The sequence below is a fragment of the Podarcis erhardii genome, assembly GCF_964252035.2.
Source record: "Podarcis erhardii genome assembly, chromosome: 1".
NCBI classification, from domain to species: domain Eukaryota; kingdom Metazoa; phylum Chordata; class Lepidosauria; order Squamata; family Lacertidae; genus Podarcis; species Podarcis erhardii.
In genome coordinates this window covers 79817014-79834840 of record NC_138497.1, presented here as the reverse complement: position 1 = coordinate 79834840, position 17827 = coordinate 79817014, and the positions used below count along the sequence as shown (strand labels likewise).

Below are 17827 nucleotides of genomic sequence, written 5' to 3'. Positions count from 1 at the left end.
TGTATTCGTAAGTCATGATTTAGTATTACATGGAAGTAAGTGTGTGTGAGATACACTGACTCCCAGTAGACTTGATCTATACATAGTTCAAAAATATATGTGTGTGTGTATGTATGTATGTATTAAATGAATTATTAAAAGACCAATCTGACTGGGGTCTTAATTATAAGAAACTCTGTACCGTTCAAAAATCCAAAAGTAGGGCTCTATTTTTGCCAAAGGAATTCTCTAAGACGATACAAAGGTAGTATACTTTGAAAATTAGAGCTGCACACACTTTCAAAACAAAGATAGGATAGCAATCCCTCTTGGACACGAGTGTATATTAATGGTTCCTCGTCATCCTGCAAAAAGTGACAAGTGAAGTGCCTCGCCTTCCTTGGAGATTTTAAAGCAAAGGCTTTTGGGAGGGGGCATATGTCATGTATGATCTGGCTGAAATCCCTGCATTGTAGGGGGTTGGACTAGATGATCCTATAGTTCTATGGTTCTATGAGTTAGAAAGGTGTTGTCCTGCATTCCTGACAAATGAGGGCCAAAATTCCCATAGAGAATCCCCCAGAAACTTCATCTTATGAAACCTACTAGATCCACTGTGTTTCTTTTGTTTGTTTCTCCTAAAGAACTTGTGCAGAAAGTCTCCCATCGCTCCCTGATTTCATCTGGCAGCTCTAGAAAGTCAAGCAGAAAGAGGTTTAATAATAAAGCTGCTGAATGTTGTAAGGCACATTAATTTTCACTCTATTTTATTATTTTAAAATACCAAAAGCATTACAAAAACATATACACTCATCCCCCAAGGTAAGGTAGAACCCACATGCTAGAAATTCTGCCTTGTTCCTTGCTGTATGCAGAAAGAAGACATGTGAGACTTAAAAGTAGAATCTGAGATTCTTCCTGGAGTTAAGATTCACTTACCCATTTCTGGTTCTGAACCAACCCTCTGCTGGCTTTTATCTCTCCCTGTAATTGGTATGTGGCCCTGATAAATTACCCAAAAGGAATGCAGCCTTTTCTAAAGAAACTTCTACTGTCTGAATCACTCTTTGTCCACTTCAAAGTGCGAAACATGATTTAAAATGTGTCTCAAATCAGTTAAAATTGCCTTGGCATAAAACTGATCTACCCCAAAGGGCAAATTTTCATTTTTTGTATATAAACAGCCCCTATAACAGAAATTACAGACAAAACTAGCAGGGGTAGAGTGCAAAAATATCTAACGGGCAGAATCATTCTGTAGAATTTTAGCTTTGCTTAGATATAGATAACATGCACTGACAATCAATTCTGCAGTGATTAACTTTTAAGATGTTGTAGGAGAAGCAGGAACCAATGGGCTGACTGATAAACTCTCAGAGCAAACCCGAAGGTAAAGGCTTGGCATGTGAGAAGGGGAGATAGGGATATACATTGTCCACATTTAGAAATCAGCAATAAGATCAAGTATTTGTTTCTTTAAAAGTACATCACTCACCTTTAATAAGCTGCTGCACTAATGTACAATTTGGCCCTTTATCCGTACTGTGCACAATACAGTTAGCTATTCTTGTTAAGTGACCCATGTAGCCATATCGTCTTCCTCCTTCAGCCCTGCAAGAATACAACAAATTTCATTATTTAAACAGGCAGTTGATTAATCTGTTAGTCACATACTGTTCTCTCTATAGGTTTGGAAGAGTATATAAGTAAATGAGATGGTTGTTTGGCAAAGAAGTGAAGAGAATGTGACTTGGTCAGTCCTTCACAAAAAGGCCAATCAATTGTTAGGCAGTTAAAATATTTCAAACTCTGCTCCTTGATTTGATTTCAAGAGCTGTGCAGAGTATCATATGGGACAAATGTTAGTTGGGGCAGGGGGTTGATTACTTTTACAGAATACACAACTCTATAATACAGCCATTAATTCATTAAGATTTATTTAAATTCACATCTATGCCTATGCTGTGCATACAGCGATCTCCATTAAAACTATTTATGACTCTTCAGACTTAGCTCAAATATAAATTTGTTCTTATCATAAAAATATACTGAAGTTAAATTAGCAAAAGCAGACCCATATATTGCTTGTGCAAAGCGCATACCCACAAACAGCAGCAGGGAACACTGCAGGGATAGAAATAGAGAGAACTTGCCTAACCTTCTCCACTCCAGAAGCCAGTGATTTGAACATATTCCCTCTAGGCCAAAGTAGTATGCTTTGTGAACATCAATCAAGTACAGTTAATATTTTGTTTAAATTTGTCTTGAATTAAATCAAGTGCTGTGTTGCTTCCCAAATAGTATACAGCATGCATAACTACAAATGCAGGGAGTGGGTTTTGATTACTCACTGTTTCTTCTCATTCATTTCCCATGCTTCAAGTATTCGTTCTATTAAATGGCACTTAAGGAAAAGCTATAAAACAAAAGCTTCCTTAGTTTTTTTTTTGCAATATATATTTTTTGCTACATATCTTCAAATATACCATGTATATTTCCCCCAACCGATCCTTCCAGTTCACCATATTCTATTTTTTAAAAAATAATATTTATTAACATTTTAAAGACTACAAAAGAAAAAAAGAATTAAACAATACAAAACAATACAATACAAAAAGAAAAACACTACATAACACTAACACTAAAATATTAAATTAAGAAAACAAAACAAACACAATTTAAAACACATCCAATAATTTCAGTATCTTGTCTTTCATTCACTTGTTTCAAGAACCTCCTCACACCTCCCTTTTTGTATTCCACTTTAATTAACTGTTTCAGCAATTCCTTTCCATCTTCCTCTGTTTTCTGTCCTGTAATTTATCTTAACATATTCTAACCTTATTTTTTCCCTTTAATACATTAATAATCTATTTGTACTTAATTCCTTGTAACATTTCTGCTAAAGCCATATAACTTCATTCCAACATTTTTCTAACATTCATTCAGTTCACCATCTTCTAAATTTGAAAAAGAGTACAAGACTGAAATGATTATTACTCTGCAGCTCTACTTCAAAATATTCTGTCACACGTTAATAGCTGCACTGTTGCCAGTTTTTTTTAAAAAAGGCGTGATTACCTATTTAATCTAGCAAAAGGAACTAGTAGCTGATCTATACTTAGATCAGCAACTTCATTTCTTGAACTGCAGCCACCATTGCTCTGGAGTACAACACTTCTGCTAAAACCAAAAACTGTTTTTGTTAGAGCAAGGTAGCAGGACAATGGTAAGCGTAAGAGCTTTACAACAGTAATTTAACTATGGCAACTTTTTCATCCTCTTGGTCACCTTGCTTTTATTTATCTTACCTAGTTGACTGAGTGTTTCTATGCGGGGAGCCTAGCCCAATTATACCTAGAGTACTACAAATAATAAAAACAGCTTACATGTTTCAGCAAAAGGTTGTCTCCAGTGGAATCCTGATCTGAAATTGTACCATTTTCTGTGCTTTCAAATGGACTTGCGAGAATCAATGCAATACAAATTTCTACTTGAGTATGTAAAAAGTTATTCCATGTGTACTTAAAAAACATGTCCTGTAGGGAAAAAAGAAACTGGAGTCAAACGTAGCCCTGTTAAAATCCAAGTCTGCATGCTTAAGTTTCCATGAATTGAACTCTACTCAAAGGATGCTCCCACTGGAAGAGAAGGACAGTAATTTTTGCTGTTTCCTCCCTTCATCCTTCCAAGATCTGGTCCAGAGCAGCATGGGTTGACCCTGCAGAACGGAGTGGAGGATGGCACTCAAGTCTCTAGAATAAGTGGAGAAAAAGACTTCTTCCCATCTGTCAGTGAGAGCCTTCGCTGAAAATGAGTCATTTTGTATACTAAGGATTGTATTCAATGTAGCACTAAGGTGAATATTCTGTTACCACAAGGGTTTCTCGTTGTGCGATGAAACGTTCTGCTGCTCTCCTCCTCTTGTGCCTCCCAAATGTGTTCTAAGGTTTTCTTTAACTCTCTGAAACAGATCTGGAGGAAGCAGAAGGGGAATCCACTTGTGCTACTACTAATCCTTGCTCAAGCACAAGTTAGTTGAATGCTGCTCTCAATTGCAGCAAAGTAGTAATAGTAATAACTAAGCCTAGTTTCAGTGTTCTTTAAAAAGAAAATTCAACAAACTACTGTCCCCAATCAACATATGCACAAACCATCTTAAGCCACTATAGTATTTGTGCTAGCAGTGCTTCAAAGAAGCCTATGGATGGAAGATGCAGCAGCTCTGCTAGCAGAGATTTCTGCATTCCCAACAAAACAGACTACTCATGAATATTAGAGTATATCACATCAGTTGATAAGAATTCCTACAAAAAATGACAGCTGCTCATGAAGATGCAAGCTGCTCACAATACCCTTAACCATACACAGATTATATGTATGTACTGGCCAATTGTATTCTGTTTAAGATAAAACAAAAAGTGCCTGTGTCTCCATCTTAATTTATGATAGTGCTATGGCCAATAAAGCGCAACCCCATTTTTCCAGTCTTCTGAACTCATGGGACATTCCTATTTCCCACAATTGCATCTGCCCCTAACAAATAATTAAACTATTTGTAACAATGCATGAGGACTGAGGTTGGAACCCCAACTTTCAAAAGAACTGAAATGCCTGTAGGGAAGTGCAAATTTGTTTGCAATGGAGGGGACTTAACTCTCTACTCCCACCCCATTTTCAAGTTGAAAATCTCCATCATCTGGAGGCTATTTTCCCTATGGAGAGAATATCAGTGAATGCCCCCAGGTCTCGACACACTGCTGTCAACCATAGTTCATGACTGCATTTTAGTGTACTTTTTAAGTTACAGGATCCATTCATGGATATCTCATGTAATTTAATTTGACTTTCAGATACCAAACCTGAGGCAGCACAGAAATATTAATTTCACAGGTAACATTCCATTCACTCACTCACTCAAGGAAATAATAGTATCTTTCACCTGTGTCATGACATAGCAAGATTAGGAACAATTAGCACAATAAAAAAGTTACGAGCATTGCTGTGATAATTTGTGATAGGAAAGTCAATATTGCAAGTATTTATGCTCTTACCAGTATAACTCCTATGCTATTGAGCTCTATAAGTTCCAGGTTTACACTGTTTGTATTTGTCTGCAGAAGGCTGGATATTAATCTGATCACATTTAACCTGGTATTCCCTACAGGTGGATCCAATACACCCCATGTTGTCTTCATAACACTTTTCTAGACAAAAAAGAGAACAAAAATATTGAAATATTACTCAAACTCCAAAGTATTATTTATCCACAAGGGGGAGGGGGCAAGAGGAGAAAAGGTAATCAGAAAACTAAGTCTGAAACGTTTAGCACAATACCTAAAAGAGAAACTCAATGTTAGTCCCATACATTATGTTCTACAGTATCATGGGCTGAAAACGTGAGGACAAATATGTAGAATAAGCAGTTCAATGATCAGTTCACCAATGACAAAACACTTCTCCCCCAAGTTCTCAAAGTTACATTTCTAGCAGAACTAGAATCAGGCAACATAATGAACCATATGCTCTCAGTTTCCTTGGCAATGGAGGTTCACTTCTGCACTGGGAACACAAAATGAGGAAGAGAGGGGAGAAGCAGTTTGGTCACTGAGGTGATAGAGAGACTCCCTCTGGGACTGGAAGAAGAGTGGCTTATTTACTTATTTAAAATATTTATCCACACCTTTCCACCTCATTACTGAGATGCTCAAAGGAGATGTCATAATATTAAAATAGCAGAAATAATATAATATTAAAACAGCAAAAATCAAACAAAGCAAACAGCAAACACAACAGATTAAAAACAACTCTTAAAAGCCAAGTGTATATAGGTTACCCACCAATGTCCAACAGTGGATGAGTGCCCTCGAAGCTGGATTTATGGAACAGAATGGCTCCAATTTCACATGCACTAAATGTTTTACTTACTTTGGGGGGCTCCAAGAGCAGTTCATGGAAGGATGGAAGTCGTGCTTTTATGGCTTCTAATACACTCTTGTTGACCAAATATGTTGAGTGGCTCATACCTGGGGGGCAAATCTCTATGTGACCTTCAAATCTAAAACGAAGAAAAGGTAAGCTCTTTAACACAGAAAGCACAGCTACTTTAAAAAGACAGATAGATCAATAAGCTGACTAGGCTAGACGATAGTAAAGGGAACAAATCAAAATTTTCATATTCAACTCTCCTTTCAATTAAGGTGATACATTATTTGTATTGTTGTTCACCAACCCACATCTAACAATTCTTTAGTCTTTCCCTCAACCCAACACACAGACTTCAGTAAAATGATGTTTTAAAAATTTGATATACATCCACAAAAACTGACTTCCAAGCAACATGAATCCAAGCAACATGAATTTTTGCAGTGATGTATTCATGATTTATTTCAGAAGCATCCGCTTGGACTGTGCAAGACTTATTATTTCCAAGAATGTGTATAAGATAAATGTTTAGGTACAGATAATGTAGTCACAATTTACATCAATTTAATAGAATTAATTTACACAAATGATACCATCTTGTTCCAACTGTTCCCTAAAGTGAAATCAGTGCCAGAATGAACAGAAAGTGGCCTTTTACATGTATAGTTAAACTGTGTTTGCTAAACACCTTCTTACTATCCAGAATCCACAAAACTAGGCAGAGATCAGAAAAATGCTCATTCAGAAACCTTTATATATATGCAACTGCACACAGTCATCTGACCAGGGTAGAAACAACACAACTGCTGCTGGATAAAATATTGTTAAACAGTAGAAACATTAAAAGACAATCTTACGTTGGCCGTCTCGTTTCCAGTAAGGTCAGCAATATCTGAATTGCACTGACTATAGCTGATTCGTTTTTCTCTTTATGGAATATATTTGATAGCAGCTGTTCTATGATTTCTTTTCTAAAGAGAGAGAAAACATTGTTGGAAATTTAACATTCCCTTTTGTAGGTGTAGGCATCTGAAGGAATGCTTCTCCTTTTATCAACCTGCCCAGGTTCTTCTCATTGTTCCACCACCACAGGCAATACATTCAGTGGTGGCACATGAGAGTAGTGCCTTTTCTACAGTGACACATCTATTATAAACCAGGCACCAATTTTTTTAACATTTCAGTGCTCATTTAAGACATATCTTTTTGCTCAGGCATTTATGGAATATTAGACTACTTCTAGGCTAAATTTGTATTTTCACCTGCTATACTTAATTATATAGCATTGCTTCAAAACTGTATCACGCCCCTAGATCTTTTGCAGGGGGAGGGAACACTAAATATATTCTGAAATGAATACATATTCTTCAGGAAAGGTATACATATGGCTTGCAGTTTGTTCTTTGGTCCAGAGCTGCTCATGTTTTTCTTTAATAAAAGAATCAGAATTATTTTAATAGCAACCCTAATCCTTGTAACAATAATGGCAAGCTCATAAACTAGGAAACCTATGATCACATGGCACTAAAATACTTTCATAACTGGGGGAGCAGTATTAACCAATATAAACATTTAGTATTTCTGGACATTGCTGTTATCTACTATGCACACAAACTCTGCCCTTGGCCACCTCCCCATTAGTTCCTGAATGCAATCCTGCAACCCACACTCTTGACAAAAGGTTAACTCCCTTGCTCAGTTCCCATTCTGTGGATATCAGGCTATATACTGCACCACCACCAGTTAAGTACTGCAAGCATCAACAAATAGTGCATAAAATTTATTTGTCACCCCTTTAAAGAGTACAGATCCTAGTTTTACCATTCATAGATTTCAAGGCATTAAGTTACTTTAACATCTGCTTATATAGATAAAAAACATAAATAAGTTTCCTTACTTAGTATCAATGCCATCACCTTTGCAAACCATGTACTTTCTCTCTCCGAGCCTTTTACTATTTCCTCCACTTGCATGCACAAGAGGGAAGGAACAAGCAGGGAAGACTGAAACTCATGGTTGCTTATCTCTGTAATGCCATGGTTTAGCGTAACATCTGAACTAGATCAGAGTATAGTGCATCTCAAGGTTGTTGCTGTTTATTTTTTAAAAAAATACACATTATCTTTTATCTTTGTTAACGTGATCTAAGCATTTTTATGTCTTGTTTCTTACAGAGAATGCACTATCATACTTTAGAACTTGCATTCAAGTTACATTATGCAAAGCATTCAACATTTCAAAAAATGTCAATATCCATGGAATATATACACACATCTATGACAGCAATGACAACATCAAGTCAACCTACTTTTCTAGTGTTGCAAGCAGTGGATCTGGTTCTGAACTGTTTTGTACTTGTAGCATCTGGTCTCTACTCAAGCGGATAATTTCACAGAGTGACTGGGATGCGTTTGAGTGTCTCTAAACAACAAGGACAGTTTATGGAATAAAAAACCCCCCTACAGTATTCATTGATAGTTAGCACCAAAGGTTAAGACTTAAATGCAAATTCATCCAATTCCCAGAAGGCAACACAAATTATGAGTGTTAAGCTACAGGACCAGCAGCTCCTCCTTATACGCTTCTCATTCTGTATAGAATGCAGGTGACAAAATTGAAGTGTGTGGATTTTGTAAGCAAGGCATAACTATGCAAAGAAAAGTTTTAAATCAGAGAAGAGTGACTTTTTGCCCCTTGGGGGGCATATGTGGCAGTGGGTGGGTGGGCAGGAGCTGCATGCCAGTGGGTGGGGCTGGTGACAGTATCTCCTTTTACTGCTCTTAAGCTTGAACAAAACACATTCAACTCCCCTTTTCACACACAGACACAATCATCTCCCCCAACTCCCTCTCTCACACACTTTTAACAGGATCTTCTCCAGCAATCCTGCTGCAGACAAGATTGCTATCTCCACAGTGCTTAGCAGTACAAGACAGCAGACTTTTTGCCACAGTACAAGTGATGGTTTATCATCTGGGTGATGGGGAGAAGTGGGAGGGGCTCCGTGGGGCTGGACATGGAGAGCAGCCAAGGACAAAAATTTCCTACAAAATTTACGTGAATATGAACCACGACATGTATTCCTTACATCTTCATCTTGAGAAGGATGCACAATTTCCACAAGCCGCTGAATTATTTTTTCTTCATTCAACCACTGTAGAGACATATGGGGGAGGGGAGAAAATTAAGTCTCCTTTCACATTTTCATCAGTCACACAGATCAAATAGATAGTACCTCCCACAAGCAATATTATACATTAAAAAGTGCATTCCCAGAGATAACATCAGTAAGACTTCAGAAACTTGCAGGAAGGAACCCATAAGCAATATTACCACCACATGCATAATTATAAATATAATTATAATTCTTTATAAAAAACCAAGAACATGAGAATGGGCAATCTTTAAGGGTGCCAGGGAGAAAGAAAGGATCTCTAATAATTATACCAGATCTTTTTGTATTTATTCTTGGGAGTGGGGGGGAGATGTCCTACACTAGTACACTGATTAGTTAGTATATATATTAATTATTTGTCATGTTGCAGAGAAGGCATCCGGTACTGTTTCTACTCTAATTGCAGCTGGTAAGTTTTTTAGCGACTGCAATATACCGCCAAATCTTTAAACAACATATCAGCATTCTCCCCACAAGGTATACAAGAACAATATTTTGAGACATTTGCAAATGTTCTGCCCTTTAATGTGAATCATTTCTGCTAATTAAATATGTTGTCACTGGGTAGACCCACCAAATTTTAAAAATAAGACCTCTTTTGTTTACCATCACTCCAGCTTTCTGTGACTGTGATATTTTCTCTTATGCTTGCGCAGACTGATTTTAAGTGGCTTATGCTGCCATATAGCATTCCATTGCTACATGTCCAGTTCCTTTTTATTTATTTATTAATTTTTTATTGATTTTCCAACACAAATTAAAAACAAAACAACACACACGCATAGACAAACAAAAACATATAAACATGTATAACTTCAAAACCTCTTTTTCATAAACCTTGTTTCCCAGACTTCCCCTTACCTCCCCTTTTCTGCATCCCTGTTTTAAACTTTTTTCAACAACCCCTCCGCCAATCAATTAATAACATCTTCTTATTTTAGTTTCTTCTCATACTTAATCAGTTACAGCTGTAATTCTATATTTTCCTTTCCCTTGACATTTTAGCACTCATTAATTTTACAGCAGTTCTTAGCTACATGTCCAGTTCCTCCTGGAGATCATGTTCCCAAGTTTACTTAAACCCCAACAGCATTCTTGTAGATTTTTCAATATGTATTTCTGAAACCAGGCCTTTAAGATCATCCTCTGCTTCTAAAATTACTAATTCAAAGACTATGAGAGGCCCATTTCCCTTTTCTCTGATTGCAGAATTAGAAATAAAATTAACATTTGTGTTATGCAAGTCTGCACAGTGTAAACCCTAAAGGCCAACAATGAATCAATTCGCAGTTTTCTGAAGGGATTCCAAATAAGCATTATCTGCAGTCCTTCCAACCTTTGTGAAGCAAAGATAGGAAAATTTTGGCATCACTATGTTCCTCCTCCATTGATTCAGATGTGTGTGGTGGTGGTGGTGGCATCAGCTTTTTGAACCATGACACACAGCCTACCAGCTTATAAGAATCATTCTGCATGTGAATTGCTAGGAGCATTAAAACTTTATGTGCTGTTTCAACAGATGGAGGGGGCGGGGACAAACAGCAAAAGAGGAGGGAGATACATAGATATCTGCAATGGGAGAGGCATAATATAGACAGTAGAGAGGCTTATGGAGTGTGGCTAGAGCTGCAGGAATACAGAAGACAATAAGCATTAAAAGATGGAGAGAAAGGCAGAAAGGTACGGAGACTTGCATGTGGTAAAAAAGAAGATTATCAAATGGGGTGCATGGAGGAGAGACCGTAGTTCTAAAGAGAAATCACAGCATTAAAATTAAAATAAAGTTGCTTTTCCTGTGATTGAAGTAGTAAAACCTGCTCTGAGTGATTTTTATGCACTGCTGCTGTAAGGTGACAACACTACATTTATATTTTTGTCAACACACTCTAGCATTCTACTTCACATTTACAGACAAGATGAAAAATGACTTGTACACAGAACACAAAATGGCTTAAGATGCTATTTGAGCTACAACTGGAATACACTTAATTACTAGCTGTTAATCAATATTTTAAATGAATGTGTTGACAAGGTGTTTCAAGAATTACTGCAAAACACTGATTTCATTCATGTGTAAGCTATGGCAAGCTCAGTTGTCACTACTAACAATCTGAAACCACAACAGCTCTAGAAGTACAGTCCCTTGTGTACTTTTCCATGCTTCTAGATGCATTCATGGCATCATAGTCATGTATCTAAACCAGGTAACAAACAGCTGGAATATGGGGAAACTAAAAGCAGCTGAAATTGAATTTGTTTACAGTTCAAATACAATATTTAAGTGCTTGGTGAAAGCTAGCATTTCCATTCCAGCTGATCAAAACAGGAACCTCTCTATCACCTCCCAGATCTTTTTTCATTTTGTGTCTTGTCTCTGAGATTGTAAATCTCATGGAAGGAACTCTCTTATCATTTAGATATCTATTCAGCATTTTTGGCTGAAGAATAATATGAAAATGCTGGAAGTCAATAAATAAAAAATTAAACATTTCATAGACAGCACAGGAGACAGTTACCTTTGCAAGTGAAGGATTTTTCCTGCTCTACTTAAAAATTGAATGCCAAGGGTACCTCACTAGCCATTTACAATTTCAGTTTCAAAAACAATGCCTCTAATCTTCACTTTTAAAGATGATTCCCATTCCAAAAGAAATTACTTACATTTAACACTTCTTGCCTGGGCTGTGGAGGTTCTATGCATGTTAGCAGCCTGAGCAACAAGTCCATAATAGCAGAGGTTCCTATGTGCTTTATAATGAGGTCTACAAAATCATGCTTTTTCTTTAAGAAATCCACGATCTGTGAAAGATAAAAGACAGAACACAAAGTTGTGAAATAATAAAGCCAACAAAAACAGTAAAAACGAAATTGCCAGAAAAAAACTAAGTAGAGTAAGGCTTATCCCTCTTTGAAAGGGATGCCTTCCCCCACCCCCAGTGGCCACATTCCTTCTGAGCCAACATGGTTCAGGACACACACGCCTTTCATTTTCTTCCATGCATGCACAGCTCCCTATTGCAATTTGCACTGAGGAAAAACCATCCCTGCAATGTGGGAGGTCCCCTTCCCAAAATGCAAATACTAGGCTCTGGGGGACCAATTTGGATGAGAATCCTGTCATGAGAGGTTAAAATGTTTAACTCTTCTATCTCCATTTGTTTCAATGGGTCTTTGTAGATAATACAATCAAAGATGCAGAAGCCCTACAACCTCCCATGCCAGCATTCCAATCCTGATGAGATTTCCAGTTCCTGCGATTTGGAGAGGAAGACATGAAAACTGAGGGCAAGAGGTGGAAGAAAAGAGGCCCAGAATTCCAAAGAGGAAGTTTCCAAGGGTGGTATATGGCCCATGGGTGGTCAGATGGTTAAAGAGCCTCAACAGATTCTTATATTCTTATTGTAAAATCTATATATGGCACCAACATTAATTTGCCATAAGATCTATTACGATTATTGCTCTTCTAAAGATAGCAAGTGGAATGAAAGTAACTTAAGCTAGGCAGTTGAAAGCACAGTGTTTCCAAAGGAGCAATTAAGTAATTACCTGTTCTGGTTTTCTGCTAATAAGAATACTTAGCACCTTGCTGAAGAAACTGGCCAATAACGGATTTAGGGGTGGCTCATTTAGAAGAAAACTATACAGTTTTGTTAATAATGATTCCTCTTCTCCCAGTCTATCATTGATCTGTGAAACATCTGAAGTAAGCAGCTCACAAGATATGTTTGGATACCTGAAAGAGAGAAGTAGACATTTTACTTAATTAGTAATAATAAATTAGCACACCAATAACAAGTGCTTTATCTAGCAATGCTGAGCATACCATTATATGTAGTTTGAATACACAAAGTGCAAAGAAACTCAGAGATTTTCTTAGTTTGTGGAGGCAGGCCAGCAAACATCCAGGGGTTACTCCCTCTTTATCAACAAAACATATATAATCATCTATTAGGTCCACCACCAAGCTGCTCTGACAGCTGGGGCCACCTGGCAGAAGGCCTTACCCAGGCCTGATCACTACACCAGCCTGAAGCTGCTGTATGAATTGAGCTCAATTTGTCTGCCAACTCTACCTTATGCTGTTGCCATGATGACTGGAAGGACTGTGGATGCAGTGGTAAATCCATCACTCCTCAGGGCCTTGGTGGCAGCAGTGATTAAGATTGCTATTAGAACGGTCTCCAGAGATACTTGTTCTCTGCTGGCCAATCACCTGCCCATGAATGCATTCAATTGACAATCACTGTGTGCTGCCAGGTCTTATCCCAATTTGGGGGGAGTGGGGTGCTCTAAAGCTATTCCATTGCTTCCCCTGAAGGAGTCTTTAGGGCTGGTAAGGTAAAGCACTGGGGCCCAACACTCCTGTATTTAAGCTAGTTTCTCTGATTGGTAACATGAAATGTAGTCAATAAGGAGTTCTTCAGAACACATAGCATAAAAACAGAGTGAACCAGATCAATGCTCCCAATCAATCCAGCTGCAGCATCTTACATTGGGCTGCTTGCAAGCTTCAGTCACCAGAACTGCTTGCTCTTGGAAAGTACACGATCAGAGGAGAAGCAGAGATTATGCAGAGCCAGAAGCCCTGCTTTATTCAATGTATTTATTGAGCAGACAACGGAGAAAGAGAGAGAGCCTAAATGAGTGTGGGGACGGTAGCCTTGCCTTTAGCTTTCTGTTATTAATCATAGTGCTTGATTGTGCACAGCCAAAGAGAGGAGAATGAGGAAGATGTGAAAGAGATGCAACATCATCCCTCACTTTGCCCCAAGGTATGTATCTCAAGTGGAGTGAGTAAGTGTGTGTTTGCTTGCTTGCATGCCATGGAGAAGGGAATGAAAGTGTTATGGCTACGAATATTGACTAAAATATATTCATTTAGCATTCTCTGGCTGCACAGTTGGTGGCAACTTTGCTTAGCAATGGGGTGAATAATTCCTCCATGGTTCACCATCTCCTAAGCAAATGAAATAAAATCTTTACATAATGTGTGGAAAATGTGGTAGCACAGACCCATTGGAGCGCACACACACACCCATACACATTCACATATACTGACACACATGCTGAGAGCCTTAGTGGTGCCCCTCTGGAGGTTTCACCCAGGGCAAAAAAACCTAGGCTAGCCCCCTTGTAGCTACGGCACTGCACCATGCAAAAAACAACAACTATTGACAGGCTTCCAAGTTAAGGATCAGATAAAATTTACAGGCGAGGTGGAACCAGCCTACTGCCCACCAGCTAGTCATACCTGTGCTAGATCATTGTTAAGATCACAGGACAATTCGCAACACAAAAATGCAAAACGAGAATACAAAATTAATAATAATAATAATAATAATAATAATAATAATAATAATAATAAAACCAATAACACCCCTCCCACAATGCCAGACAAAGTAGACAGTACTGGTCTAGAGGTCTGACAGGAACAATTAAGAAGTTGTTTAGATGTCCTTAGTACCTTTTCAAGAGAGAAAACTGAGGAGAGAACCAGAATTGGCTGCCTCCACATCCAATCAGCTCCACCCCTGGCTGTTGGCTAACCTGTCCTTCGCCCCACTAGTGCACATGGGCACCAGCCACTACCGAAAGCAAGTTTTATATTATTTTTATTTTTAAAAAGCTTTAATAACCTACAAGTACACATAAGTAAAAAGAGAGAAATTCCTGCTATTTTGCAACCTATGAACTTTTAAATAGCGATAGGAGCACAAGCAACTTTTACCAGCCATTCGAGTTTGACAGGTTTTGTATTTGACAACAATGGGGCTGGCTCTGGGTAGAAATCCAGTCTGATTAAGTGCAGTATAATGCTTAAAACACTAATACACAAAAACACACATATGCACCTTTCATTACATTAATGACTAAATTTGGTGTGGGAAGGGGTTTTCTCAGATATTATAATTTAATCCAGAATATGAGTCAGCCTTCTTTATGCAGGCACCAGACCAATGGGCTGTACGTAACGCCAGTGTTAGCACACGATAAATCCACTAACTCCTTTCCTCCATTAGTCTCTTGCATCCACTGATTTGCTCATGCAAGCTGCCTCCACTTAAATCTCCACCGCAACCTCCACGCTCCCCTCTCCCACTTGAGTTTCCCCAACACAGTCAAAAACCTTTCCTGAAAGTGCCCAACCCTTAGAGTAGCTTTGGCCCCCTAGTGTCTGCCAGAGCTTCTGGACTATAGCTCCATAGCCCCAGACAGCACAGCTGTGTGGGCAGAGGTTGGAGTTGTGGTCCAAAATACCTAGAGGGTGTTAAATTAGCTAAGACTATTAGGGGGTCACTTTTGGTTGGAAGCACAAGACAGCAGTGGGGAGATCACTTGCAGCAGGTAGTTTCCCTGTGAACAGAGTACAGATATAACCCAATGAAATTTTTTTTAAAGGTCTATTAAAAAAATACCATAAAGAGGGACATGTTACCACCCTTACTATAGGTGCAACAGTCTTATGAAACTACAGTCAGCTATTCTACTAGTGAGCTTTTGTCTTCCCTCAACTTCAAACTCCTAGATCAAAACTCATTTCCTACTTGTATCTGATTTTTTCATCCATGTCTTGAGGTGGCTCTTCTATAATGAATGATACCAGATCTTCCAGACATTCCGATTTCAAAAGAAACTCTATAAGTTTGCGGTTTTGAGCTTTGCACTCTTGTAAAACATCATCTTCATCCATCAGCTCCTTCAGTGTTACATCTTCTCTCTCTAGAAGTGTGTCTATGTGGGATGATGAGTGAAGATCAAATTTCCAAAACATGCTGGTCTAGAGAAAAGGAAAAGCACACACAGCCTTAAATTAAAGGGACAGATAGTAGCAGGTCTCTAACAGTCCTTAGGGAAGCCGTTCTCCTGTTTCCTTTGTTCTCAGTTTGCACACAAAACTGCAGAAGCAAAAACAGAAAGCAGGGAAAAGATGAACAGCGTTAAAAATTGGACTTCATGGAAGATGAAGGAGTATTTTATCAAAGTGCCTTGAATGATAAGCCAATGTCTTAAATTTCAATAAAGTTGTTAGCTAGTTCAAGAATTGTAAAATTTTGACATACAAGATTTGACATGTTAATGCAACAACAGTAAGAAAAATGTTAACCCAGCTTAGAATTTTCCAGTATCTTCTTGTCTTTTTATCTAACAGCAAACTGATGGCACTCTAAGTCAGTTTCCAAGAAGCAGCTGATTCAAGAGATTGTTAAAATGCTAGTTGAGAGTTAAATCAGGAAAAATGAGAGGATTTTAGCTCACACGACTGTGGATCCATGTTTATCTCACTAAGGTGCCTATGTGTACTATTATCTTTTATCTCTATGGATACTATTGCCAAGAATAGAATTAAGCCTTTTATTAGTTTGCACCAAAAGATCTGGCTTTCCTTCACCTAGCCCATGACTGGCAAGAGCTCATGAAATTAACAAAAAGGCCAACAAGCAAAGTATCAACACTACAAACATACCTTTGGCCTCATACTGACTCAAGGCTTAAGTGATTTTTCTTGGCACTGCATTGATGCAAATTAAGACAAGGCTGTTTTTTTAAAAAATGTGTTGATGCACATGTATTTCAGAAACTCAGCTTAATTCCTTAACAAGTCAATGCTGCACAAACGTTATTAAAAATTAAAGAAATGAGGGCATGAGCCAGAACCCTTTTTCCACTTCATAATAAAATCTTACAAACCCAGCCCCAATTAGCTACCATAAAGTCCTTTTTGAGAATGGTTTATTCTCCTCGAACTTCAACTGTGCCCACCAACATTAAACAGAAGTTGGTATACATGCATAGGACTATTATACATAATTCTCACTGCTATAGCAAATAGACAGTTGCATTAGCAAATCACATTAAGGAGGAAAAACAGGAATAGATAAAGTGCCCAGTAACCCACAAATGTTTTTCAAACACATCTATAACCTTATAATTTGCCATTTGCCAGAGTTAAGTAGCAACTGCCTACTGGAAAACATGCATGCAGAACACTTTCTATGGAAAATGATACGTGCTCATTCTACCATGTTGCACTGCATTATAATGATAGCTTTGGTTCTCTCATTTTAAGGCAACAGCAGAGAGAACCAGAGTGGCATATACAGCCAGCATAATACTGTCATGAATTCAGCACTGGTCAGCATTCATAAAGATGCATGTTTGATGCTGTCCATAAATAGCTAGTGGTGAAGGTATAGAGAATCACATTTTTCCATTGTGGAGAAAGATCCAAGTTGAGCCAAAAATTGTAGGCACTTGCCTTTAAAATAGGCCGTAGCTCTCTAAGCACTTCACTGAGGCAAGTTCCACTGAAACCAACAATGCTTGCTTCCAAACGCATATGGTAAGGATTGAGGAGACAGCCAGCAATTTTGGTTTGTTATATTCATTGGGTATAAGGGGATCAGGAGGACAATCTGATTTATGTCTGTTTCCAACACTCTCGGTTGTGAAGCATTCTCTACTGATATATATCATGCCACCCTGCCCTCATTTGGGAGGAAGGGTGGGATATAAACTAAACAAAACAAAAATTTATTTAGTTATTTAAATCTAACAGGAGGATTCACCCAGTGCACCACATCAGTGAAAGTTCTGTACAAGGAGTTCTGCTTGTGCAAGTGGGCTTTCCCCCACCACCTCCCCCTGTGCCCACCAAAATTGGCACAGAGAGGGGGGTGTCATTCCATCTGACAAGCAGTAATGTTTGTGCAGAAAGAACTTTTATGATTGTATAATATTGAATTCCAT

The 17827-nt window shown here is 38.2% G+C and overlaps 1 protein-coding gene across 10 annotated transcripts in view; it reads right to left on the bottom strand.

Moving 5' to 3' along the window:
• PPP6R3 (protein phosphatase 6 regulatory subunit 3) overlaps positions 1–17827 on the bottom strand; it is a 57510-nt gene that overhangs the window by 19205 nt on the left and 20478 nt on the right. For all 10 annotated transcript variants that reach the window (XM_081843638.1, XM_081843639.1, XM_081843636.1 and 7 more), the window contains 12 exons: positions 15625–15857; positions 12626–12812; positions 11741–11878; positions 8993–9058; positions 8213–8325; positions 6762–6875; positions 5908–6037; positions 5034–5186; positions 3369–3518; positions 2331–2395; positions 1475–1590; positions 586–671 (listed from right to left, as the gene is read on the bottom strand). In XM_081843638.1, the coding sequence (XP_081699764.1) occupies positions 586–671; positions 1475–1590; positions 2331–2395; positions 3369–3518; positions 5034–5186; positions 5908–6037; positions 6762–6875; positions 8213–8325; positions 8993–9058; positions 11741–11878; positions 12626–12812; positions 15625–15857 (1551 nt within the window). The remainder of the gene's footprint in view (positions 1–585; positions 672–1474; positions 1591–2330; positions 2396–3368; positions 3519–5033; positions 5187–5907; positions 6038–6761; positions 6876–8212; positions 8326–8992; positions 9059–11740; positions 11879–12625; positions 12813–15624; positions 15858–17827) is intronic.